This window comes from Colias philodice, chromosome 25, assembly GCF_061535455.1.
Source record: "Colias philodice isolate Cphi_HAF_F1 chromosome 25, ilColPhil1 Martin Lab GWU primary, whole genome shotgun sequence".
NCBI classification, from domain to species: Eukaryota; Metazoa; Arthropoda; class Insecta; order Lepidoptera; family Pieridae; genus Colias; species Colias philodice.
This window is the reverse complement of record NC_143110.1, coordinates 7,872,126-7,898,914: the sequence shown is the minus strand read 5'-3', so window position 1 is coordinate 7,898,914 and position 26,789 is coordinate 7,872,126. Positions and strand designations below refer to the sequence as shown.

At 32.7% G+C, this 26,789-nt stretch overlaps 1 protein-coding gene across 5 annotated transcripts in view; it reads right to left on the bottom strand.

The window, feature by feature from the left end:
- The window catches only part of Rhp (GTP-Rho-binding protein rhophilin), an 82,746-nt gene that overhangs the window by 19,038 nt on the left and 36,919 nt on the right, over positions 1-26,789 (bottom strand). For all 5 annotated transcript variants that reach the window (XM_089710912.1, XM_089710913.1, XM_089710914.1 and 2 more), the window contains exons 3-4: positions 4,357-4,473; positions 583-710 (exon numbers count right to left, since the gene is read on the bottom strand). In XM_089710912.1, the coding sequence (XP_089567038.1) occupies positions 583-710; positions 4,357-4,473 (245 nt within the window). The remainder of the gene's footprint in view (positions 1-582; positions 711-4,356; positions 4,474-26,789) is intronic.

Genomic DNA, 26,789 nt, shown 5'->3' with positions numbered 1-26,789 from the left:
TGGGCTTATTAAAAATTGTCTCGTTTATTCAAAAACCTGTATTTTTCTATTGGTAAAATAATTTTTGAATTTGGTTAAATCGTTATTGAGTTAAATAGAACATACCTAAAAAAATATTTTAATTTTATAGCATTTAAATGCTTCATACATTTTTAAAGAATTATAGCAAAAATTCGATTGTCACCCCAGAATGGCAAAAGACGCGGGTTCGAATCCCATCTCGTGATCGCATTTTTTTATTCTTAAAAATATATAATACTAGATTTCCGCCCGCGGCTTCGCCCGCGTTTGCAAAGGAAAACCCGCATAGTTCCCGTTCCCGTGGGATTTCCGGGATAAAAACTATCCTATGTGTTAATCCAAGTTACCCTCTATATGTGTGCTAAATTTCATTGTAATCGGTTCAGTAGTTTTTACATGAAAGAGTAACAAACATCCATACATCCATACATCCATACATCCATACATCCATACATCCATACATCCTTACAAACTTTCGCATTTATAATATTAGTAGGATTGGTACCTACAAAAAAAATGTTATAGGTACTTTTTATAATACTAGTATTTCTAAATACGTACCTATCGTTTTGGTATAATTCCACAGATGAGTTCAACTCAGCCAGTTGCTCCTTCAGCAGCTGTAAGTTTGAGTTCACGAAGCTAAGCTCCAAGGCGACTGTCTCACGCAGTTTTCTGTTCGTTGTTGCCTGCAAGTGAAAATTATTATTATATCTAACTGCAATGCAGTATGTACAAAAAAGTGTATAGGTGATATACAAATTAATAGGTTTTGTATTTAATTGGCTCTTTGTAGTAATTTGAATACGCGTATTTTAAATTGTAATAAATAATAATACATATTAACATAGGTACCTTTTTTTTTGTAAGTGGGGTACCTAGGTTACCCTATATAACTGGTATTCTATCGGGTCCTATTTTTTATCGAAATTTAGATATAAACTATCCTATCTTTTAAGTTAGAACAAGTCAATAACTGCGTTAAAAACAACCGACTTCAAACTTGCATGTCTTGCAACATTTACAAATACAGACAAAAATGCTCATAAAATAAAAACTACTGGGCCTATCCGAATAAAATTTTTATGGGACCAATTCGACACCATCCCGCATCGAACAAAAAAAGAATCACGTAAATCGGTCCAGAAACCACGGAGTAATCGGTGTACATACATAAAAAAAAAAAAAAAAAAAAACATACCGGCCGAATTGATAACCTCCTCCTTTTTTTTGAAGTCGGTTAAAAAACTGTACACAGTCTGTAAAATTTTATTAAAAGTAGTTTAGGAGACCTTAGCGGACAAATCACAAACATCGTGACAAAATTTATTAAGATAATATCTAGGGAAGTCTTATTTAAAAACCACTATAAGTTAAGTATTGAAAGTCACTAAAAAAAACAAAAACTACTAATTTTAAAAAGATTCAGATTATTCGCCATCAATTGGATACGGTTTTCACCGTTTTATCGCTTGAAATATAAGTTAATCGGGGCTATATTTTGTTTCTCTTGTTTTGTTGGGTCATCTAAATAATCTATACCTACTAGATACATATAATAAATCTGTAGAAGGGTCAATTCTGTACATTGAAAATATTGAAAAAATAAATAGCAGGGGGTGTTACTGGATCGATACCAAACCCATAACCCAAATATTTGACTAAATTTTTTTTTATAAGATGTCATTGTCAGAGTTACTCAAAATGGAGATATAAACCATCCACGCGAAGACCGACATCCGCGCGGACGGAGTCGCGGTCGGAAGCTAGTGTAAAATATAATGTATCTGAAAATATATTATTTTTTACATTACTAGATGACCCAACAAAACAGACATTAGACCACATAATAAAGTTTATACATATCAAATTATAAATCTTATTTGTTCGATCTAGAAAAGGTACATGTGGTTATATTGTGCTATGTATAACAAATTTGCAAGTAGGAATGTCTAAACGTTATCTTAATAGTTACCACGCAATTAAAATATATAGTCATATATTATTCAACAAGCTTTCATTTAAATATTTTAAATGCAAATTGCAGCAAACGTATACATAAAAATGAATGAGTTCATTCAATGTACGTAATATTTCTACGTTTTATATTTCCAAATTAGCTTAACACGTTTTGTTTAGTAAGTGGTTCCAAGCAATAAAGGGACATCGGCAATGCTTTGTATCTGTGCATTATTTTTTTTACCAGTAATAATTAATTTTTTTGCTTCAATGGTAATATTCTTTAAAATTCATTCATGTGCATTTTATTGTCACCGATTGATAAGTGTAAGAATTTTGAATTAAATCTGCTTTAAAATGGGTCAAAATCGAAGTCAGTGACATACATACTATACACGTGAAGCTCTATAAGCGTGTTAAAAACATGACAAAGAAAGTTTTAGTTCCTTAACCCTTCAAGAATCGTAACTTAGGTTCAAGTTACGAAACAAAGTCTTATTTCCTGTATATAGTTAGCCAAGTGTGACCCGCCGTGCTCTGACCTATGACCTTCACTTGTCATGACTCATGAGGGGGACATCTTGAGCCTAGTTTATAGCTTCATTTAGTTTGAAGCGTTGAGCGTTTGAACCGATACTATTGGATATTTACAAACACATACGTCATTCATTCATTCATTCATTCATTCATTCATACCTCTGCACATCCTACACATCCTGCACATCATACACGCTATACATCCTCGCACATTATTGGTGGAAAAGCACCCTAAATAGTGTGATCTTGAAAAAAATTGGTTGTTTGTAAAGTAGGTTTACGTTAACGTCTTATTGGTGGCAGCGCTCGAGATGAGACGGGAGATCGGTCCGTCTCTCTCTCGTTATACCTGCGATCGCGCTCGTGAGGTTTTGGTGTGACACAAGTTTCTGAACATGTCACCCGACTAAAATGATTTTAAAAACGTTATCACGTTAAAAAAAACCTTGGTTCAAATAGGTCTTTTGCTCATAATAATTATGATATTATTATTATCATTTTAATATTGAGTTGGTACCAATGTTAAATTAATTCGAAACAGCGATGAAGATTCGTAATACAAGGAGTATTTCTCTATTAACTTTATTTTGTTTTATTAATAAACTAGCTTACCGCCCGCGGCTTCACCCGCTTTATCTAAAACCTAATAAATTATATACTAAAACCTTCCTCTTGAATCACTCTATCTATTTAAAAAAACCGCATCAAAATCCGTTGCGTAGTTTCAAAGATGTAAGCATACAAAGGGACATAGGGACAGAGAAAGCGACTTTGTTTTATAGTATGTAGCGATGATGAAGAATAATAAATAGTGATAGTGTCAAGCAATAAATAGACTAGAAAATCGATTGGTCCAAAATAAAAATGCTAAGGTTCTAATAGCCGCGAAAAATTAATGCAAGAGACGCCATGACTGAAGAAATTTTCGTCACAAATAATTGGATGGAGTCATTATTTTAAACGAAGCCATTTTCTATTTCATCGATTAATGTCGCAATTTAGAAGTAATTAATCTGTATTTTATAATATTTAAGATATTTTATAACTTTATGAAATAGTTATTCATGAATTCGTTTGTAATAACTAAGTTTTGATCGTAACAGGTGTTATATTTTTCGTTACATTGAGAAAAGTATATGTGGAGGAAAAAAATTAAAGGGTTAATTAAAGAGGTGGCATGCTAACTGTGTATACAGGGTGTCCCACTGTTGGTATACTACGCTCATAGGAGGTTATAGTTTTGCATACGCTGAGTACGTAAAAAATGCTTATAAAATTCCAGACGCATTTTTTTTCAAATAGATAAATTCTTAAAACTCTATGTGTACACCCCTAACAGGCAACCCGCCCATTTTTGCCACCAGCACGTAAGCTTTCGTTTAAGATTATATTTTCATAGACAAAATTCTCACATTAGAGACGTTTTTCTCCTCATATACCGCTGTATATGCCGGCTGCGCGAAGCTAGAGAAGAAAGCATGGATTTTCAGGAAAAATTTAGCAAAAAATTTTTGACGTAATTTTGTTGTTTAAGTGTTTTTTTACGTGATCGGTGTATGCAAAACTACACCCTGTATAGAGAAAAGCTTTAAGCTCTAAACCTACGTGTTGCCCACAAGGCAAAAATAAGAGGGTTATAATCAGAGGACATAACATCCTAATAAAAATTAAATTACTAAGACATGGCCTTTGCTCTTATTACTAACAAGATTCTCAGCGTCGGCCCATAGCCGCAGTTTTATTGATTTCCTGGCTCTTATTACACAGTTCAAATGTACTTTAGATTTATGCAGCGTGACGTCACAAGACCTTTTCCCCCTATACTGCCTTATTCCTTACCTTAAATAAATTCTCAGCGCCAGCCCTCAAGCGCAGTTCCTTATTAATCTCCTGGTTGAGTTGGCAGCGGCGAGTCTGCAGCCGGCCGCGGCACGTCGCGATGCGCGGGTCGGAGCCCTGGGGACAAAGCAAATTATTGGTTATTTATGAGTTACAGATAATTGAATATGACAGGAAACCTACAGGAGCAGCGAATAAAGGTTATTTGAGTTTATTCAATATACGTTACCAGTCAATGAATTTAAAATTGTTACCGCCGTTGCATAGGCAATCGTTTCTATTTGATAATCATTCTGATACTTTTCTTATTATTAATTTATGCTTGTATTGTAGAACTCTGTGGCTTATAAATTACCTATAAACTGTGAAAAGGCGTGAAAAATATGTAAGTATAATCATTTTGTAACTATACAAATGGCTATAGTTAATGGATTGTTCTGTTTAATTGTTTTCAAATAATTCCCTTTTCAATGTACCTCCTGAAATTTCCCTTAAGGCGTTACCCGGCAATTTCGACTATGTTCAACCTCTATAAAGTCTGGTACAACATAAAGCACAATACCGAAAAAAATATATAAAATAGGATGGTCTTTGATCTTTAATTGCTCGCGTGGACTTTTTTCCAAAGTTAATAGATTTCTAGAAAAAAAATGTGCCGTGGTCATCGATTTTTCCGCAAATACTCTATAAACTTCGTAACCTGCTGACTTAGAGCTCTGAAAATTTTATGTTTAATAAATTTTCAGTTACACAACAGTCCCTGACGAGGATTTTTTGTTTCACTGATTGGTATCTTTTTAAATACAAAATGCGAGGAAAAAAGAAGGTGCAGCGGGAGAGGTTTGAGATCCGTCAAGTATCCTCAAGGTTATTAGCGCATGTAAAAGCCTTAACCGATTCTTCTTCAATGATTTATATCTAATGTGTGTACCTATACATAAATGTTTTTTCATTTTCATTTTCAATTAATAACCTAATAAATTGTACCTGCCCTATAAACTTAATTTGATTTTACCACACCCTGTCATCACAGAGATGAACATCGATGCGCACGCGCCGGTCGCATACCGACGTCGCAATTCGATCTACTTTCACTGTTTCATACATTTTCATGCGATTATGACGATATTGACAAATTGCAATGAGACGCAATTGGACGAGTTCTGCAGTTTCTATCTATAAGTTCTCGATAGTGTAATTTTATTATGATTTACTAGTGTTACTTATTTTAACGTTTCCTCCACGCATCCCCATAATACATTGATACATATTAGTTATATCTACATGTTTTTTTTGTACAATGCAGAGCGTTAGATAAAGGCATGAGACAAAAATTCGGTTTAGCTTTAGACGTAACTAGCTGTTCTCCGCGATTTTTTCAGCAGTGCTCCGCTCCTGTTAGTCTTAGCGTGATGATATATAGCTTATAGCCTTCCTTGATAAATGGGCTATCTAACACCGAAAGAATTTTCCAAATCGGATCGGTAGTTCCCGAGATTAGCGTGTTCAAACAAACAAACTATTCAGCTTTATAATATAAGTATGGACACGATAATAATTCTTACATTACATTGAGTCCTTGAATGTGAATAAAATACGATTTTAACACTTTCACGTGATTAACGAATAAGTAATCATATCCTCTAATTAGAGAGCTAAAACAATGAACTGATTTGCAAGAAAAAAATTATATCTAGCAAAAAGCTGATTGCACGATTTTTGTGTACAAAAATTCACACACTTAGTTAATTATTAAATTCTTCTAAAATAATTCTACAAAAATTTTGAAAAAATAAAACTATTCTAAGTCCATCATTATGTATGTATGTCATCTATATAATATAACACATTCTTTGATATTATAGCCATTACGCAAAGCCGGGGGCATCATCTCGTTGTAATTAATTACGGGCTGTTCCACGATATTTAATAACACTTAAATATTGCTACAACACAATCATAGTATAATCTATATTTTAATAAAATATATATATGCATTAATAATTCACAAATGTTTCATTTTATATCATACACATAGGTTTGATATAAGTGAAGCCGCGGGCAGTCTTGTGATAATTGAATATGTCATTACGCAATGTATGGAGAAAATATATCTTATATATGTATATTTTACTACCTGTTTCCTGTGGTTTCATCCGCAAATTTGAGGCTGGCTCTTGAGCTTTTTTATTTTAATTTTTATTCAATTCGGTGCACAGATAAAAAGACAAAAAAAAACTTTCGCATATTATAAATATTAGTAGTATACTTATAGGTACCTATGCCTTGGTCAAGAGCTGTTGCTATTATGGTGGTAATATACCTTGAACCAAATTGTTATTTGCAACGTCGATCGCGGTCGATAACATTAATTTTAATAGTGTAATTGTATGTGTTTCTTATTGAATTTATATTTTTGGTTTTATGGCATTCAAATGCTTTATAAATATAAATTTATAAAGAATAGAAAAAATTCGATCACGAGGCGGGACTCGAACCCGCATCCTTTCGCGCCATTCCGGGGCGGATGCCTGACCAACTCAGCCACTCGTGACCCGCCAGATTGCCCGTTCGTTCATATTGGTATATATCTTATTGTTTGAAATCGATTGATGTCAAAAGAAAAGGTTTGATAAAGATACTTTGGCTGAGAAGTGGATTTTTAATAGAGCTTAAATAGAATCGAATATACATCTTACTAGATATGCGGCCGCGGCCTCGCCCAAGTTTTCAAAGAAAATCCGCATAGTTCCCGTTCCTGTGGTATATAGCCTGGATATATATCCTGGATAAAAGCCTATGTCTTATTCTGAATCTTCCGCTATCTACATATCAAATTTCATTGTAATCGGTTCAGTAGTGTTTGCGTGAAATAGTATTGTTACATCCATCCATCCTCAAAATACTTTCGCATTTATAATACCTATTAGTAGGAATTTTAGTACGAGATAACCAAATCTGTTGAAATTTGTCATTTCTAGTTATTTTCTATCCGTATATTATAAACTTAAGCATAATCTGTCAAGTTATTAGGCTAGGGTTACTAAATAATTATAAGAGAGCATAAAACTTTATTACAGCCATTTCAATTCAAACTATTAATAGATGCTTTTTTACTATACCTACATTATTGTTTCTGTTCAATTATATAATTTACATACTACGTGAATATAAATAAAATTAAGTTGAAACTTTATAGTAATTTAAAAAGAAATTTATGTTAAATACTCATTGATATTCTTGACATGCACAATGCCGAGGTTTTTGTATTGTGCGGTTTCTTCTAAGGAATTAAATTACTTTATTATATTTAGGTTTTATTACGGAAATATAAAGAGGGAAGTGTAATCCATACTAATACATATTACAAACTAGATTTCCGCCCGCGGCTTCGCCCGCGTTTGCAAAGGAAAACCCGCATAGTTCCCGTTCCCGTGGGATTTCCGGGATAAAAACTATCCTATGTGTTAATCCAAGTTACCATCTATATGTGTGCTAAATTTCATTAAAATCGGTTCAGTAGTTTTAACGTGAAAGAGTAACAAACATCCATACATCCATACATCCTTACAAACTTTCGCCTTTATAATATTTATTAGATGCTGTATATGGACGTATGGTATGTATTCGTTTTCACGGCTAAAACGGTGGTTCAGGTATTGGAAATGAAAATGATTGATTTTGTTTACTAAAAATCAAATTTTAATATATATTTAATTGTGAAATTAACTGTTGATATGTCTGTCTGTCCTTCTTGTGTGTCGTACGCCACTGGCATTTCTTCTTATTCCCCTACTATAAAATGATTTTAAGCTTTTGCATAACTTCTACCGCGGGCCTTGAGCGCGGGGACCAAATCGAGAAATTCCGTAACGAAAAAACCTCACGCTCCCCACTCCGACGGACACGGAGGTGTGGCTTGAAGGCATAGCATGCAATAGCTTTACCGCGGCAGTCCCCGAGTGCCACACGTCTTTTTTATATAAATAAATGTTTGTTTCTCTGCAGCCTATGTATAAAAAATTCGGATATATCAGATCTTAAGCAGAAGAACCGCATAAAAGCTCTTACTTGAAGTAACACAACTTAATAATTATAAAGCCGAAGAGTTTGTTTGTTTGAGCGCGCTAATCTCAGGATCTAAGGGTCCGATTTGAAAAATTCGGTGTTAGATAGCTCGTTTATCGAGGAAGGCTATAGGCACGCCACGCGGGTGATACCGCGAAGCGCAGCTAGTCAATAACATTACTCCATAAACACAACTAACACAATTAACAAATAGAAACCGCATTACAATCAAAAGAATCTGTTTTGCATAGTAGGTACAATAAATTACAACGCATATAATTTACGGAGCATGTCGATTGCGATTTGCGACACGACATGTAGGTATGTATGCTATTGAGTATTGATTGCTTCATGACTTTGATTTTTGTATCTATTAGAGTATTAGAGCGAAAATCAGCCAATATATGGTTTTTTCTAGTGTTTCTAGCGAGCATTATACATTTAGAAAATAAAGATTTTAACCGATTTTAAACGAGATTTATTAGCACACTTTGCAGCGAGCGTGGTCTCCCCGTGACAAAGTGTGCGAAACGTCGGGTATATAAGGTACTAGCTTTCCGCCCGCGGCTTCGCCCGCGTTTGCAAAGAAAAACCTGTTCCCGTAGGATTTCCGGGATAAAACCTATCCTATGTCCTTTCTCGGGTATCAAAATATCTCTATACCAAATTTCATGCAAATTAGTTCAGTAGTTAAGGCGTGATTGAGTAACAGACAGACAGACAGAGTTACTTTCGCATTTATAATATTATATAAGGTATAATATACAGGGTGTCCCAAAAAGTAGTGATATACTGAAGCTGGGAGGTAGAGGACTTAGAGGGCTATCCGAATCACCCCCATGTGTATTATGCGATTTTTCGTATTTTCGGAGTTATTACATTTTTTTCAATTTTTCATCTATCGCCGAGTACGATGAGATTTTTATTTATGGTGACGTGAATTATTGCGCTAGATGCTTGTTTTTTTTTGTGTGCTAAGCTGAAAGATAGGCCAATTCAGTATGGTAACATTTACTATCGTTAGATCTTCGAATGGAATAAAAAAAAGAATTAAATGCTATGAAAGATAAAATTACCCAGTATGTTCATAACTTCAAGGGCCCATAAAAAAATAAAATCACATAAAAAAGGTTTTCCATTTGGCTTTTAAAAACTTGCTCTATCAATCAGGTAGCTACCCTAAAAATTTCATTTTATTATTCTGAAGGCTTCAATCGAAAAATTGAAATCTAAATGTGGTAAGTGCAAAATTTTTATTAACATGATGATTATTAAAACCAATAAATAGGTGTTTAATTACCAGAATTTTTTTAAAATAGCCCCGCCGTTGCTCAATGCAAGTGCGACATCACCGTAAAAAGTTGTCTTTTAAATGTCTGAATGCTCTTTTATCATTTTTAATGGTTTCTTCTGCTACTATGAATTTCCGGGTTATTTCGTCCAAATTGTGGCAGTCTCTCGTCTTTGTAGTATCCCCACAGAAAAAAATCAATAGGGTTTATGTCCGGAGACCGTGGAGGCCAGGCTAAAGGGCAAAAATACCCTGAAAGATGGATTGGTCGTTGCAGCCTGCGCATGCGCCGGTGACGCCTGCTTTAAAGCCTGGCCTCCACGGTCCCTCGACCTAAACCCCATTGATTTGTTTCAATGGGGATACTAAAAAGACCTCGGCTACTTGAGAGAATGCCACAATTTGGACGAAATAACCCGGAAATTCATAGTATCAGAAGAAACCATTAGAAATGATAAAAGAGCATTTAGACATTAAAAAGACAACTTTTTACGGTGATTTCGCACTTGCATTGAGCAACAGCGGGGCTATTTTAAAAAAATTCTGGTAATTTAACACCTATTTATTGGTTTTAATGATCATCATGTTAATAAAAATTTTGCACTTACCACATTTAGATTTCAATTTTTCGATTGAAGCCTTCTGAATAATAAAATGAAATTTTTAGAGTAGCTACCTGATCGATAGAGCAAGTTTTTAAAAGCCAAATGGAAAACCTTTTTTATGTGATTTTATTTTTTTATGGGCTCTTGAAGTTATGAACATACTGGGTAATTTTATCTTTCTCGGCATTTAATTCTTTTTTTTATTCCATTCGAAGATCTAACGATAGTAAATGTTACCATACTGAATTGGCCTATCTTTCAGCTTAGCACACAAAAAAAATCAAGCATCTAGCGCAATAATTCACGTCACCATAAATAAAAATCGCATCGTACTCGGCGATAGATGAAAAATTGAAAAAAATGTAATAACTCCGAAAATACGAAAAATCGCATAACACACATGGGGGTGATTCGGATAGCCCTCTTGGTCCTCTACCTCCCAGCTTCCGTTCATCACTACTTTTTGGGACACCCTGTATAAGGTATATATATATGTACCCGACGTTTCGCACACCAACTATTCTCTAATCTGTGCTATAGGCACCTACCTAGGTAGGTATAATGAATAAATCGCGTTTAGAATCCAATGTATGGTTGCTGTATGCAATTGAAAAGGTAGGAAATCTCTTAGATAGTTACATAAAGGTATAGGAATTTCAATTAGAATTTCAAAATTGGTAGGATCGTCGGACACTAAAATTCGTCATCATTGATCTCCTTTTACGTTACGATGTATAGAACACTATGATTCTTGTGTAAAAATTAGAAGAATGTAAAACGTTACATTATAACAGTTGAAGTATTATAATTAGTTACCCATATATTTCTAGACAATGCTATATTTAACTAAACGCCATGCTTACCTACCTGCCCTACAAACTGCAACACAAATGACAAAATTCTATTTCACATACTTCGATGTGTCATGTATTCTTGTATGATGTAAGGGAAGACGAGAAAAAATGCAACAATAAGCAAAATGTGTTATGCCAATAAAGTTCAAGCTCAGAAACTCGAGTAGTATTTTGAGAAGCGTTACCGATCATATCACAACACTATTGTTCTCTGAACGTGATTTGAATCCTATGCCGTAGTTCACATGATTCTTATTGGTTCTTGTTATCACTACACTAGTTGTGCCCCGCGGCTTTCCTGCTTTGTCCACCACTAATAAAATCTTCCTCGAGAATCACTCTATTAAAAAAAACCGCATCAAAATCCGTAAAAAAGCTAGTATTGCATTCTAATACGAGAGCTTTAGAACAAAAATTTTCAGGATTAATAGGTTTACGGTGATAAAAGGTAAAACTATGTTATGGCGATTCATAAGTGCTTCTACAAGAGGTCTTATTGAATAAATAAATGTTCGAGTGTTATTTAATTGTAGACCTATGTTTAGAATCGGTTAAGTAGATTTCCAAAATGGTTCGGTTGTATAACATTTTTAACGATTATATCAACGTTTTAATTAATTTATGTAACACAAAATTAATGCCAGGCACGTGAAAAAGAAACCTACATACAAATATAAATTACACTCTATTAATATATTGAATTAATGCAAATTACATGAAAAATATTCCACGTTTTGTACCCGCATATTTTTCAAAGCACGCCTACATTTAAAGGATAATATTAACTTTGTTTGAGCGTATCATTAAAAAAGAATTTCGCTATGGTATGGAAAATAAAGAAATGTAATTTGCCATTCGCCCGTGGCGGTACTTATATTAAATGGCCTTAATGAGCCATTGCGTAACTCGGAACGTCCTTAAAAAAAGTTGAAATGACAGTTGACACTTGACTCGAGCTGTCACAATGACAGATATAAATGGCGGCAATTCCGTTTTATTGCGGTTTTACCTCAGGGTTTTATGTTCGTGTAATATGTTATAGTTTTTTATTTATAAACATAAAACGTTTTTGGCGTGGAATTGTAAATATTATTTAAAAGAGAATCGGTTGTTTCTGTTATCGTGAATTTGGAAAATAAACATTTATGATAGGTAGTCTTCGTGGAATGACGTACCTAGTTAATTGGAATGATAGAATCGCATCAAGATGCATTATTAAGTTGTATATACTAAATAATAAATATGTAAAACTGGTATACTTTGGAATGAGGTTATTTTACCGTTTATTGAAACAAAAATATTTTATGTGACTTCTTACCATGACGTTCACAAATATAACGCATAATCCTTACATTTACGGCAAGTTTTACATAAAACAAATTACATGTAATAATTAATATCCATGTTTTCTTTTCTTTTCGAGAAATTAAGAGTCCATTAAAACTTTTACAAATATTGATGTTAAAATCACTTGCACATTAATATTTTTCATCGAAACTGTCAAGTTACGCAAATAATTAATGACGTCTTCGCGCCAAAAGTAATAAATTACAGATAATATATGGTGAGAATAGATAACGGCACACGAGCCATAGATAAAAAATAGAACGAAATGTTTCGCGGTCGTGAGTCGTGACTAGCCCGTTAATTTAATCGCGATAACGTGTTATTTAATAATATAGTTTTAATCTTGTCCGATTTTGTTTGATACTTTCACGATGGCGTATTTCATAATAAGTTGATGATACGTTTTTTGTTAATTACGGGATTAACCCTAGTCACGCTCTCAGCTGTTTAAAAAATAGTTATTATAATATTACAATCTGCACACAGTTTAGCAATTTCACAGTTAGTTTTCCTTTTTGCGGTAGGACCATCTTAATATGTTTCCATAGCTCATGTATAACCTACGTTCCTGTAAAGTTTCATCCAAATCGGTCCAATAGTTTTTACGTGAAAGTGTAACATCCATAAAATCCATAATATTTACTTACAAACTTTCGCGTTTATTTCGTATTTTGGTTTCACTTTATATCATTGTTAGGCATAAACTCAGTTTAATCATACCTTACCTCGTTGTTTGTATGGACCGTAAACATTTACCCATAGGCCACACCTCAAGTTGAAGGTACAATTGTCATGCAGTGAGGCATCGTATTTTCTCTTCATTTAGAAATTTACCAACATTCGAATGTACTAGTATTCCATCTGAATTATTTATTCTGTCAATTTAATGTGCTAATATGGATAGCTGTTTGCAATATTGATGCGAATAGACAGACGAAAGTAAACGTGATTCAGAGAATTTATTTTGTATAGGAAACAATTGAAAGTGAAGTAAAACTAATTTAAATGTTTGTATTAATACAAAGTTCATACAGTACATTATGTTTTTTACACTTCTTTGTATTCAAACTAATAATAAAATAATATTTATCAATTTTTTAATTGAACCGACTTGGTAAATGAGGAATTCATGAACTTATAGAAACAATCATCACCTAATTTCATGGTACATAAGAATATATCTTAAGCAAAAGTAACTACATTGTAATTAGCGGAATTAACGAGCAGGTAACTTAGACATCTATTTAAAAGTTTTAAAGATTGACATTACAATTTTATAACAAATAAAATTATATAACAAATAAAATTGTTTGTAAAATAGAAAAAAAAATATCTGGCTAAACTTAACACAACTCCAACGAGGCACCTTATATGACCTAACTATATTTTAAATACTCAATGCTACGTGAAAACTAAAAATCATAGAAATCTAAATAACAAGACACTAGAAGTCGTAAGCGCGCGTGACCTTGTCGCCACTCAGGTGACTTTCACATCACCAGTGTGTTCGGCACAGTTCAGTTGCTATGGAGACGTATGTGTGTAAGCATGGTGTGTTTCAGCATTTCCCATTGCGGAAATTCTTCCACAAGTTGTAATTATACTAATAAAGGAATAATATTTCATCGGTAAATATTTTTTTTTAGAAATAATGCCGTTTTTCCTTAAAATTATAGAATATTTACAAGTATATTACGAGTGTCACCATAGTAATCGAAATAACAATGAATGACACAGTTTCAACCTTATTGGAGCAAAAAGAAACAAAACGTTGTTATTCTAAAATAAACCGTAAATTCGTGCGTTAGGATACATATTAAAAAGCTTAATTTAATATTTAAGTTAGTTTTCACTAAAATCAAGTTGTCCAATAAAAGGCATAGTTTACTTGTGTGTATTGTTTAGCTATCGGTTTAAATGTGTTGATTTTGGCGACAGCGGTTTTCATACGAATTATGACATTATAGCTAGGGAATGCAATCCGGATTACCCGAAATCCGATAAATCCGGATTTTGCTCGAATTTAAATAGGCTTTTAAATCCGGATTTAAAGAATGGAATCCGGATTTTTCGAACATATTAGCACAGTATTACAATATTTATAGGTTCTAATGTTTCTTGCGTTAGACGATAGATGGCACTGTAAGTGCATCCCGTTCCCGCGCAAGCAGTCGAATTTGGCGCGAATCGCGACACGTCGCGAAGCGGGCCTAGAAATAATACGTTTGAATTTAGATCTTATCACATTGCATTACTGTTGACTTTTGTTTACAACAATTTATCACCATTCGAAGCGTCGACTGGAACGTATTTCAGCTTACGCAGCTTCGAGTATTCGAGTGAAGACAGGCTAAGTAATGGAGTAGCTTCCATTTATAATGTTTTATTTTAGCTATGATTAATAAGTTTTTTTTTAACTTTGTAGAATCTTGTTTATTGAAGTTATACTTTGTGTGTAGTTGTGTTCATGAAAATTTGAATTTTGTTATTACTGATTTTGATAAAAATAAGAACTCTGATGGAAAGACTGTCATCATCTATACATCTATACAAATATTATAAAGAGGAAAGGTTTGATTTTTTGTTTGTTTGTTTGTTTGTATGAATTGAATAGGCTCCGAAACTACTTGGCAGATTTGAAAAATTCTTTCACTGTTGGAAAGCTACATCATTTCTGAGTGACATAGGCTAGGTTTTATCCCGGAAATCCCACGGGAACGGGAACTATGCGGGTTTTTTTTTGAAAACGCGGGCGAAGCCGCAGGCGGAAAGCTAGTTACTAATAAAGAATGAAAAAGCAAAATAGGATTTTGCTTACTGATTTAGAAAATTGAAGCTGTTTCGTTTTAATATGTTTGTATATGATGAAAACTCTGTTTGTAATTTATGTTGTTTCTATTATCTAAGAAAATATTAAATGTTTTGTTATAATGTTTATGTCTGATGGATGTGACAAGGAGTCTGCTTTATGTTTTTTCTTTACCAAAGTGTAAAAGTTTTTATTTTATTATAGAATTTTAGAGTTTGTCTAGTTAATTTCTAGGTATTGAAAAATATAAATACATTTGATTTAACTAAGATGCATGTTTTTTATTAATTTTACATAATAATAAACGTTTCAAACGGAAAAGTCAAATTTTTCATTCAAAATCCGCTAAATCCGGATTCTCCGGATTATTGTATAAATCCGTTTTTCAAAATCCGGATTTTGTAAACTAAACGGATTTGCATTCCCTAATTATAGCACTTCTATGTGTCTTGTTATTTAGATTTCTATGCTAAAAATCCTCACAAATGCAAAAATAATTTGGAAAATCCAAAAGTGCACGCCTCATAATTTTTTTTTAATAAATATTTATTAATTATTATTTTTGTTTATTTAATAACAATTAAACCACATCGAATCAGACCCTGAAAAATGAAAGGGTTCTATTCCTGAGCATACTCAAGCGTAAGAGAAAAAAAAAGACTCGATTAGTAAAGTATTTCGGTCGCTGTCGTGTTAACAAGAAAAAGGATCCGCACATACAGACACACGGACGTCCAAGACAGAACTTTTTTAAACTGTTTTTTAACTAGTTTAAATAACAAAAATGACATCAAAAATATCATGAACGTTAAAAATAGTGTTTTTTCTTAATATGTGTGTGTATGTATTATCTTACAAGTGCAATGTATGATACATAAAGACATTTTAAGTTTGAAAAATCAGATGTTTTGCGCGAAGTGACAGTAGTACCCACCTCAACGCTTCGCTTATGAGGCGTGCAATAATAAATAAATTCAAATGAATTATTTTACAAAAGAGCCAATAACTTCCAAGTGCAAGCTGCACTTTACATAATATACCGTAACGCGGAAAACAATTTCTTCGGCCACTAATTGTTGCTAGCCATCGTTGAGCCTAACGGGATTTGAACTGTTGCTCTGCGCATGACTTCGTTCATATACTTGATACATATGGGTGATTATACAAAAATGGGGTAACTCGATGTCATCAGCCAATTTAAACAAAGTCTTATTATATTTTATTCAAATAACAATCTATTTTAAAACAATGAAGCGTCCTTTATTTGGTCACTCAATTTCACTTCTTTATTTAAAATACAAATGAATAAAAAAAATAAATTAATACCTCAAACGTCAGTACTTTGGCATGTCACAACTCCGAAAACCAACAATCAAGTGACTATCGTTTAAACATTATCATCGATTTAAGAAAACTTACTAATTCACTACAATCTTTGATGTACATAGTATTATATACTACAACTTTCATAACGCAATGTTTTCCATTTTATTTAAAAAATAAAATTAAACTTTGTCATCGTTTTCACTAGTCAGTCCGTTGTGTGTTTTTTAAATTCGTAATTCTCGCTAAATATCACCAAGTCGAGGTCAAATCCCTGTCTAAGTATTAATGTTGATAATGAAGTTACTTGTGCACCGCATATTTTGACGGCCGTCATAACTGTACCAGCGCTAGGGTTGTGTTTGTCCTCTAAAATCTTGCTGCGCCAGTCAACATTTCAGTCCTATGGTGAGTCGTTATTTTATTGTTAATCCGATTTTTATTTTCATTTATAAATGGTTAACTATGATTTGTAAAAATATAGTTTGTTGATATTAGAAATTAGGCAAAAAAACATAATTTGTGATTATAACCTCATATTAAGTCCCTTTTTATCAATCCGCTGGCATCAGTCCTTTGTCAGATATCGTGCCAGAGGACTGACGCGACCCCATAGTACTGATGATTCTGTCGTTTTTGAGAACTTTTATCTTGATTGCTATTGGTATAAGCATTTCTATTTTATATTTCAGTTTAAAACATCCTGCGCCACGCTAAAAGAACCTGAATTTGACTACGGAAGAAACATTTAAGAAAGAGTAGCAAAGAAAAGAGCTATTGAAACAAACTACTAATAATTTTATTAAAAAAGATCTTATTTTATTTTAATTATTGATTTTGATGCTTTCAGGGCATAGCTTTTTATATTTATCAGATAAATACGTATACGTATATTACTGTGAAGTAAAATTACCTCAAAATAACATAAAAGTTAATTAATATATTTAATAACATTATAAAAATGTCAAGGGGCTCTTATTAAAACTCAGATGAGACTTTCATTCGAGACTTTGGTTTTTAATTTTACTATAATTAGTACTTTTAACATAAATATTGGTAGATTTTTAGGGCTCCGAACCTCAAAAGGAAAAAACAGAACCCTTATAGGATCACTTTGTTGTCCGTTTGTCTGTTAAGACGTTTTTTTTGGAACGCGTGGAGGTATCAATCTGAAATTTATATTGGATACTCAAGATTAAGAACCCTTGGGGCTGTAAAAAAATCAAACTTATAACGCAACGCAATCAAAAGATACCTCAATCCGTTAATACTGCAAATTTCCGCAAAATTCAATATTCGCAAGGGAATAAAAAAACACACAGGATGCTTGCCGTGTATACAGTCTACTATAAACTGCTATATAGTTTACTTCTACTTGGTAAATAGCAACGTCTTATAACACAGATAAGGAAAAATTGCTAAAAGTGTAAATTTTTAGTTACAAACATAATAAAAAATAGGTTTTTTAGGACTCCAACTCGCACTTGGCCGTTTTTTTGTTTCTATTGTTTGTGAATTACTTGAAATATCAAGTAAAACTAAGTCAAAGTAGAAAAAGTTAAGTAAGAGAGTAAGAATATTCACGTAGCGTTAAATGTCAGAAGGCTGTTTTGAAACTTGAGACATTGTTTTTTCCCAGTATCACAATTATCATTTTTAAACGTAAATTATCATTTTTTAACGTAACTAAGTGATTTTAATACTTAAAAGACATGTGCCGTTATTAAAACTGAGAGATTTGTAGTAATTTTCATTCAATTTCTTTAAGAATATTACAAAATTGTGTTTTTTATCAGTACCATGTTAGCCTCGTCAGTCCCCTGGAGGCCAATTCCAGAAAATTTAAAATATCTCATAATCTACTTAAAAAACTGGCTGGCCCGATTTGGAACAATATATTCATTAGATTAGCTATCATATACACCCTAATTTGTAACAATCTGATATAAAAAATATAGTAAACAAAATATCCTCAAAAGTTACCCCATTTTTGTATAATCACCCATATAGTAGAGTACAAACTCAAACATTTATTAGGTAATTCAAATAGACTTTGTTTAGAAGCGCTTTTGAATCGTCAAAATACAGAAGAATAATAATTTACCACCGATTCGGAAAGCAGTTTCTAAAGAGAAGAAGCGGCAAGAAACTTCGCATACATTGGTAGTATATAACTGCATATTATAAAAAGTCCTCGTGATAATCTGGAAAACTACTGCTCCGATTTATTTTGATTCTGTTTTCACCAATGTTAAGCGAGTTTTTTTGTTGAGTGTGTTATTGTCGGGAGGAGGATTTTAATAAAGAACTAGCTTACCGCCCGCGGCTTCGCCCGCTTGGTCTAAAACCTAATAAATTATATACTAAAACCTTCCTCTTGAATCACTCTATCTATTAAAAAAAAAAACCGCATCAAAATCCGTTGCGAAGTTTTAAAGATTTAAGCATACAAAGGGACATAGGAAAATAGGGACAGAGAAAGCGACTTTGTTTTATACTATGTAGTGATTTTGCGCCAAAAATAAAAACCAACCAAATATATAAACTTCAGGCTTTGTGGCAGGTCGCGCGAAGACTGGACAACGTCTGGCGAATCAGCATTTGATTTTACTATACATAAAATGTTATTTTCTTCTTAAATTGTGTAAAAGATCGTGTTTGGTTTAGAAATATGATTTGAATGTTTATATTTCCAAGCCAACTAGGCTCTTACATATCTACTTATAACATGGTACAATGGAAATAAACACTTCACTATTTGAAATAAAACAATGTAATCTAAATTGATGTAATCATTAGTAAAACATTACGTCATTGTATATCTTACATGTTGGATGCACTTGGTTAAGACAAATCTAATACATTTTACTCATTTGGTGAATTAACATGTAAGAAGTCACGAGTGTTTATAATTAAATTAATAATGATTAAAGTATTAAAAGAGGTGAAATTCAGCGTAAAATTAACTTTTAAGTACCTAGACCGTAAAAAATTAGGTTATCGTTAAAAATATTGAAACATATTGCTTGTCAAATCCAAAGGACAGATCATTGTGGAGAAGGAGTGTTGGATGTGCCGACCCCAAATAAATGGGATAAGGCAAGGGAGATGATGATGATTGCTTGTCAAATCCAATTAAAGAGAAGCGGACATAAACGTACGGAAACTTTATAAATCTAGGTATACTAGTATTATAAAGCTGAAGAGTTTGTTTGTTTGAACGCGCTAATCTCAGGAACTACTGGTCCGATTTGAAAAAAAAAATCTGTCGCGGTGTTCTGCTTTTTGTGCCCAACAGACTGGGACTTTATTTTGACTTTGGAAATTTTAAAGCGAAAATAAAACTTTAAAGTAAAATAGACGATGATTTTTATGAGAAATGGCGGTCACATCATAACAGCTTTATTATTTAACTTTCCCTTCAACGTCAAATCAAGTTTATATAACTAGATGATTCATTATTTTTATCAGGAAATGCACATATATATATATATATATATATATATATATATATATATATATATATATATATATATATATAAATCTCGTGTCACAATGTTTGTCCTCAATGGACTCTTAAATCACTTAACCGATTATAATAAAATTCGCACACCATGTGCAGTTCGATCCAACTTGAGAGATAGGATAGGTTTTATCCCGGAAATCCCACGGGAAAGGGAACTATGCGGGGTTTTCTCTGAAAACGCGGGCGAAGCCGCGGGCGGAAAGCTAGTAATATACTAAATGTTGGCTAGTTTTGACCTCTCATTAGTTTTGGATTCAAAATTCGCTTCGACTGTTATAGCATACATGCTGTGATCCGCGGTTTTACCCGCATTACTCCGCTCCTATTGGTCGTAGCGTGATGATGTATAGCCTAAAGCCTTCCTGGATAAATGCGCTATCACACTAAAATATTTTTTTAAATCTCCGTTTTATTCTAAGTCAGGTCAAACCACCAAGTAACTTAATTTTTTGTTAATCTTTAATGTTATAAGGCTTTCTTACGTAGGTACTCCTACAAGATTAAAAAAAAGGAGGTTTCATTTTAGTGGATCTGTTGTGTGCTCATTCATTCATAGATTTCTGCGTCAACCGTAGACCAATTTTTCTTTATATTTTAACTGAATTATATTTCATTGTTTTACCAAATCAAGGTTGTCTTACATTTGAAAGTTTTAAATCTCGTAACATATAATACTAAATCGATGTGCGTGTTACAAAATCTATTGTTTGCGGCAAGTTGCGTACAAGTTAGATTATTTGTCTGTTGTTTCCGATACACTTGACTATTTCTTAACTATTTTTCTTATGAATTTGATAGGACGTTTTCTTTTAAAGGGCTATGGGAGGGTTCTGTTTGATCAAGGTTTGTGAAAGTTTATATCACATACAAGAAAATATTTAAGCAGCATCAATACAATCAATCAAGATTGATTGCACGTTTTGTAATAAAGCGGGGTACTCAAACACCTGCCGCAGGGACAATCTCGGTTGCACGGCGCGGCGCGGGCGGTCGGAGCAATTTCAGCTGTTCTCTAAATTGCCTCTGCTGCAGGTATGTGAGTAGCCCGTATTCATTTATTTTGATAATACATACCTATATATAACAAACGGAATACTTTCAGTTTCATGAATTTTTTTTAAATTAAAGTGTGTCAGTGTTTCTATAAAATATAGAGTTGTTGCAAATAGATGCAGCTTCAGTCTTTGCACTAGATGTTGTATAATAGATATTGTGTGGAGAAATAAATCTTATTATGTTCATATCACTGCACTGCATAAAAATATTTCTTTTACTCACTGTTTTTTACTATATTTTATACTAATATTATAAAGCTGAAGAGTTTGTTTGTTTGTTTGAACGCGCACATCTCGGGAACTACTGGTCCGATTTGAAAAATTCTTTCGGTGTTAGATAGCCCATTTATCGAGGAAGGTTATAGGCTATATATCATCACGCTACGACTAACTGGAGCCACGGGGGTGAAACCGCGCGGAGCAGCTATTAACTTATAAATCTCAACTAAATGTCCACATAATTGTCAGAGAAATGAGTACATTCTTGAATATAAGTTCACTAAATTATTAGGTTATTACATAGGTATAATCATACTATAGATATAAATAAATAGATAGTTTTTAGTATTTTAAGGCCATAGAGAGTGGTACGAGCATGAACACCATGACAAGATGTTTTTAATTAGATATCTATAGACTAGACCTTTCACTGCGGTAATTACGTCTTCCCTTGTTAGTAAAACGCGATTCGAAACGAATCAGAACTTGTTAGAAATATTCCTGATATAGTCGCAGAGCTGATGGATAAAGCTTATACTAATATTGTTAGATGTAAAGCTGTTATCTATAATATATATTATATAAAACTCAAAGGTGACTAATATAGTGATCTATCAACGCACAGCCCAAACCACTGGACGTATCGGGCTGAAATTTGGCATGCAGGTAGATGTCATAACGTAGGCGTCCCCTAAGAAAGGATTTTAGAAAATTCATCCCCCAAGGGGATCAAATAGGGGATGAAAGTTTGTACCATGAAAATTTATCTTTTCCACGCAGGCGAAGCTGTGGGCAACAGCTAGTTATACTATAATCTTGTTAATTCAAAAGGATTACAGTATGTTTGTTATCTGAGATAATGTTTCTTTATGGAGAATTGGCTTTTCCAAAAACCACGAATACTAATATCTACACAAAAAAGAGTGATGAATTTATTGCCAAAAATAACTTTACATCTAGATACTTATATTCAAAATTATACTTTAAGCATACCTATTACCTAAAGCATTTCATTCTGTATGGTCTGTTAAAAATTATGTGATTTCTTTATATATTTTTACACACGTAAAGTTGCCATCAGCTCTTATTCTAATACCTTGCAGTACTCCAGTACTTTCTAAAGTACGACTGCCTTAAATGTACATTTCTCGACTTTCCCCGCGAATCTAATTACGGACCGCATTTTAATTGTATGCAAGTATTTAAATTTGCTTTCTTAATGAAGAATCACTTTGAAAGTTATCTTGATTTAAAGATGGTGATGATAAGATAATATAATGTGTCAAAAATCACATTTTGTTTGCACTCAGTGTATTTTTGGCCTTTGGCACGATTCAAAGATATCAAAATCGTCGCCGTACTCCATGACGTGACGGTAGTGTCATGACGCGACCTTGTTTAACTCTCAACGCGCCTATGTTTCACTTCAATTAAATATATCCATAATATAGTATAAAATAACTCTGTAAAGCAAAACTTTGTATTGATTAAATATACATATTTTTGTTCAAAATATGTCTTCATCTACATTCTACAAGGTATTTTTAAATATGTTATTTCATCCATATGTTATGTGCTCATATTATAATGTACATAGTTATTTCACCTCTTATCTATCGTAATAACAATCTTAGCTTAATTATAATATTATATCAAATTTAACTTTCAACACGTTTACGTTTGTTACGTAAAAATGTATTTAAAAAATTAATTTGTTTTAGCGGGAAATCAACAAATTAGATGAACATATTTCACATACAAATCCTAATAAGAAAAAAATGTAAAAACGATTTGAATAAAATTTGATAAACGTAGAAGAACGGTATATTAATAAGCGATTTTCGCCCGCGGCTTAGCCCGCTTTTTCAAAGAAAAACCCGCATAGTTCCTGTTCCTGTCTTATTCTGGGTCTTCAGCTATCTACATATTAAATTTCATTGTAATCGGTTCAGTAGTATTTGCGTGAAAGAGTAACAAACATCCATCCATCATAAACTTTAGCATTTATATTATTAGTAGGATTTGTAACGAAAATTACTACATTCAAAATTGTGTCATGGCAGTTTGTATCAACGTACTGTGTAGTATAGTCACAACATAACACAACCATAAGTACTATTACTTATGGTTGTGTTACCTTACTTTCCTATAAACATATGCAAATGTGTGCGTGTGCATAAAATAAACAGTTTTGTAATTATTATGTTACGATTACAAATAACATGCCAGCAGTTACAACATATAAAGGTCAGTTAGCGAAATCGGAACGTTTTAATATTTATTTAATGCAACCAGTTGCATGATTTAAAAAGTAAAACCTCCTTTGACCACCGCGTTTTTATTATCTGTGGAATTGTGTCAAAGTATTAACTATCTGTGGTGACTGGTGGTCTGTGCATTTACCCGCCCAAAAATAAAAGCTAATCCTAGATTTTGTTGTATTCTAGCACATATGTTTCAGAATTCAGATATTCTGTAGATATTATCAAGGATACAATAAATAACACTAGATACAATAAATAATATGTATCATTATCAGATCAGTACCCCTAGTGTGAGTTTGATCGAGTACGAAACGTTACTATCGCGTCTGCGTCACAGCCGAATTAGTATGGGAAATCGAACAGCGCCCCTAGCGGACGTATGGGGAAGCTAAGCGGCGCTGTTTCAATTTCATAGAAATCCGAGTTAACTTTATCGCGATCGAGTGCGAACAAAAACTCACACTTAGCACACAGATTATTTCAGCCATTTTGCGTAACTGAGTCAACATCTTCGTAGTAATTATGATAAAATTCGGAGTAAGTTTAACATAATAATTATGTTGATCTTATATTTATATGTTAATTGGCGATTTTTAATTAATTACATTTACTTATATCGCATTTTAAAGTATATTAACTCCTCCTGTATACAACTAAAACTATACTTAAAGCTTAGGGTGCTTTCTCACTAATAATGTGCGAGGAATATGTTTGTAAAGAACCAATCATATCTCTTCATTTAATTTAAAGTTTGAAGCGAGCGTTTGAAGCGATACTATTGGTTATTTACAAACACATAGGTAGGTACCTCGCTACACATTCTCGCATATTATTGGTGGAAAGCACTCTTTTGAAAGAATATAGTCTGACACTTCAGGGATTTCAAGTAAACAGCGTAAAGAATAAATCCATAACTTTTATGTAATACTTATATCCGTTTGTACTCTGATGGCTGCTGAACACGAATCGATCATCGAATAGAAATCGATGTTTCGTAATATCGATATCCGATTAGTAATTGGACATGAACATTGAGTTTTATGGAGGCAAATAAATGTGGTTATTGTTTGATTTTCCGCGATTTATTTCATATGATTTTTATGTCTTCCAAAATTTGGTATCTTTGTTTTGTTTTACGTAATATCTTTGGAAGAATTGGAGATTCTCAATTAGTTTTATACATTGTGAAATTAGCATAGCTAAGTTCCAGACCTTTATAAAAGACTTAATAGCATCTACAAATAATTCGAAAAGATTTGAAATGATTTATGACCTAAAACCAAACGTGTGCAGAAATAATATGAAATGAATATAACTAAACGAACCAAAGTTTCAGCAATTACTTACATAATAATGTAACTCAAAGCTTAAACAGTTTTGAAAGACAGACATTTAATCATAACGTAATGTTTGTGGTGTAACTTGACTGGGAAGTAAAGTGTAGGAAATGTTGCCACAGTATAAGAAAGTATTGCAATTCAAAATTATAACTATTTCTCGACAGTATAATTATTATATACAGTATATTTATTAGTAGTTTTAGTTAAGAGATATTTTGAACTAGCAGTTACGAATTAGGAAATATTGAGAAAATGTATGTTATGTCTTGAAGTTAACGGTGTAACATTTAATTTTAGTACTCCGTCAACTTGCCTTTCTCTGCGTTTAAGTTTTCGTAATGTCGAATTAAATATATCTAATGAATAAAATTGAGATAATTGTACAAATGTAAGTAGAACATGAGATAACTCTTATCTATAAACGTTCAGCAGTATTTTTTCTTGTATCATGATTGCTTTGAAGAATAACGGCCTTCATTGTAGGTACTTATATAATAAATTGATACTTACATAAAATATATAAATTAAAGAACACTTATTATACAGCAGACTGAAGAAGAACCTAGATATTATTTATAATATTAATATGGATGCTGTATTATTATCCCATTTAAATTCGCATTAGACTCTGAAATTATACTTATTACTGTAATTTATATGAGGTTTTATTTATTTAGAACCAAGTCAGGTGACCTAGAAATGATTATAATTTTCTAGCGATCTCTGTCATTATTTTATTAAGCTTTATAGACTACATTTATTATTCAATTAAACTTAATCATAGATTCTCTATTATATTTTAAATTTGATTTTACTTGTATGTGTATAGAATTTGTACATTTTGAATTTTTAATACTTACATCGCAAAACAAACATTACGCTTCATCTAGAAAACGACATTAGTGATGCTTTTATATTTTTGTTAAACTTTGAAAGAGATACTAAAGTAATAAAAAAAATGATTCAAAACAATGGAAAATGAAAGGGATCTTAACGAATAGTTAAATTTCCTGCGCTTGACAGTTTAACTGAATACGGGAAGTATTTTTTATATATATATAGAAATAGCCAGGCATTTGACTGCACCATTACCTGATGGTAAGTAGTGATGCAGTCTATGTAGTCACAATTTTGTAATAAAATATAGGCCTATTTCGACTATTTTCGGTCCAGAAACCAGGAAAAACAATAGTTTATTTCATGAACAATAGCAAGAATGTGTTTAGATAACTTGTTATGAAATAGATCATTATATGATTACGGGAAATGCACACCATAGACAGTCATAAACACTGACTATTGAGCAATGTTTCTATAATAGTATGGTATTATGTGACAAGGCTTAACGTTAATGGTAAAGTAATCCAGCTTTTTATAGAGTTACGCATTATTTCTCTTTGATTTTTCTTATGCAAGTGTTACGAATAGGGAATACTTCCAGTAATGGATGTTGAGTCTTTCTCTATATAGTGGGTATTTACGTGGTATTTATAGCTAGAGAGCTAGCGCAAAGCTACCTGTATGTATTTGACCAGACCTGGATTTTTGTGTGTTGATTCCCCTATACCTACTATACATGAGATGAGGAGTCACTAAGCCCAGAGTGGTGGACGGGGCGGGCGCTCAGGTAAGACAGGTGGAAATTTTTGGCGAACTTTAAAACCATTTGACCACGTCTGCCATTTTGATATATGAAAATAGATTATTATTATTATCGGAAAATAACAATGGC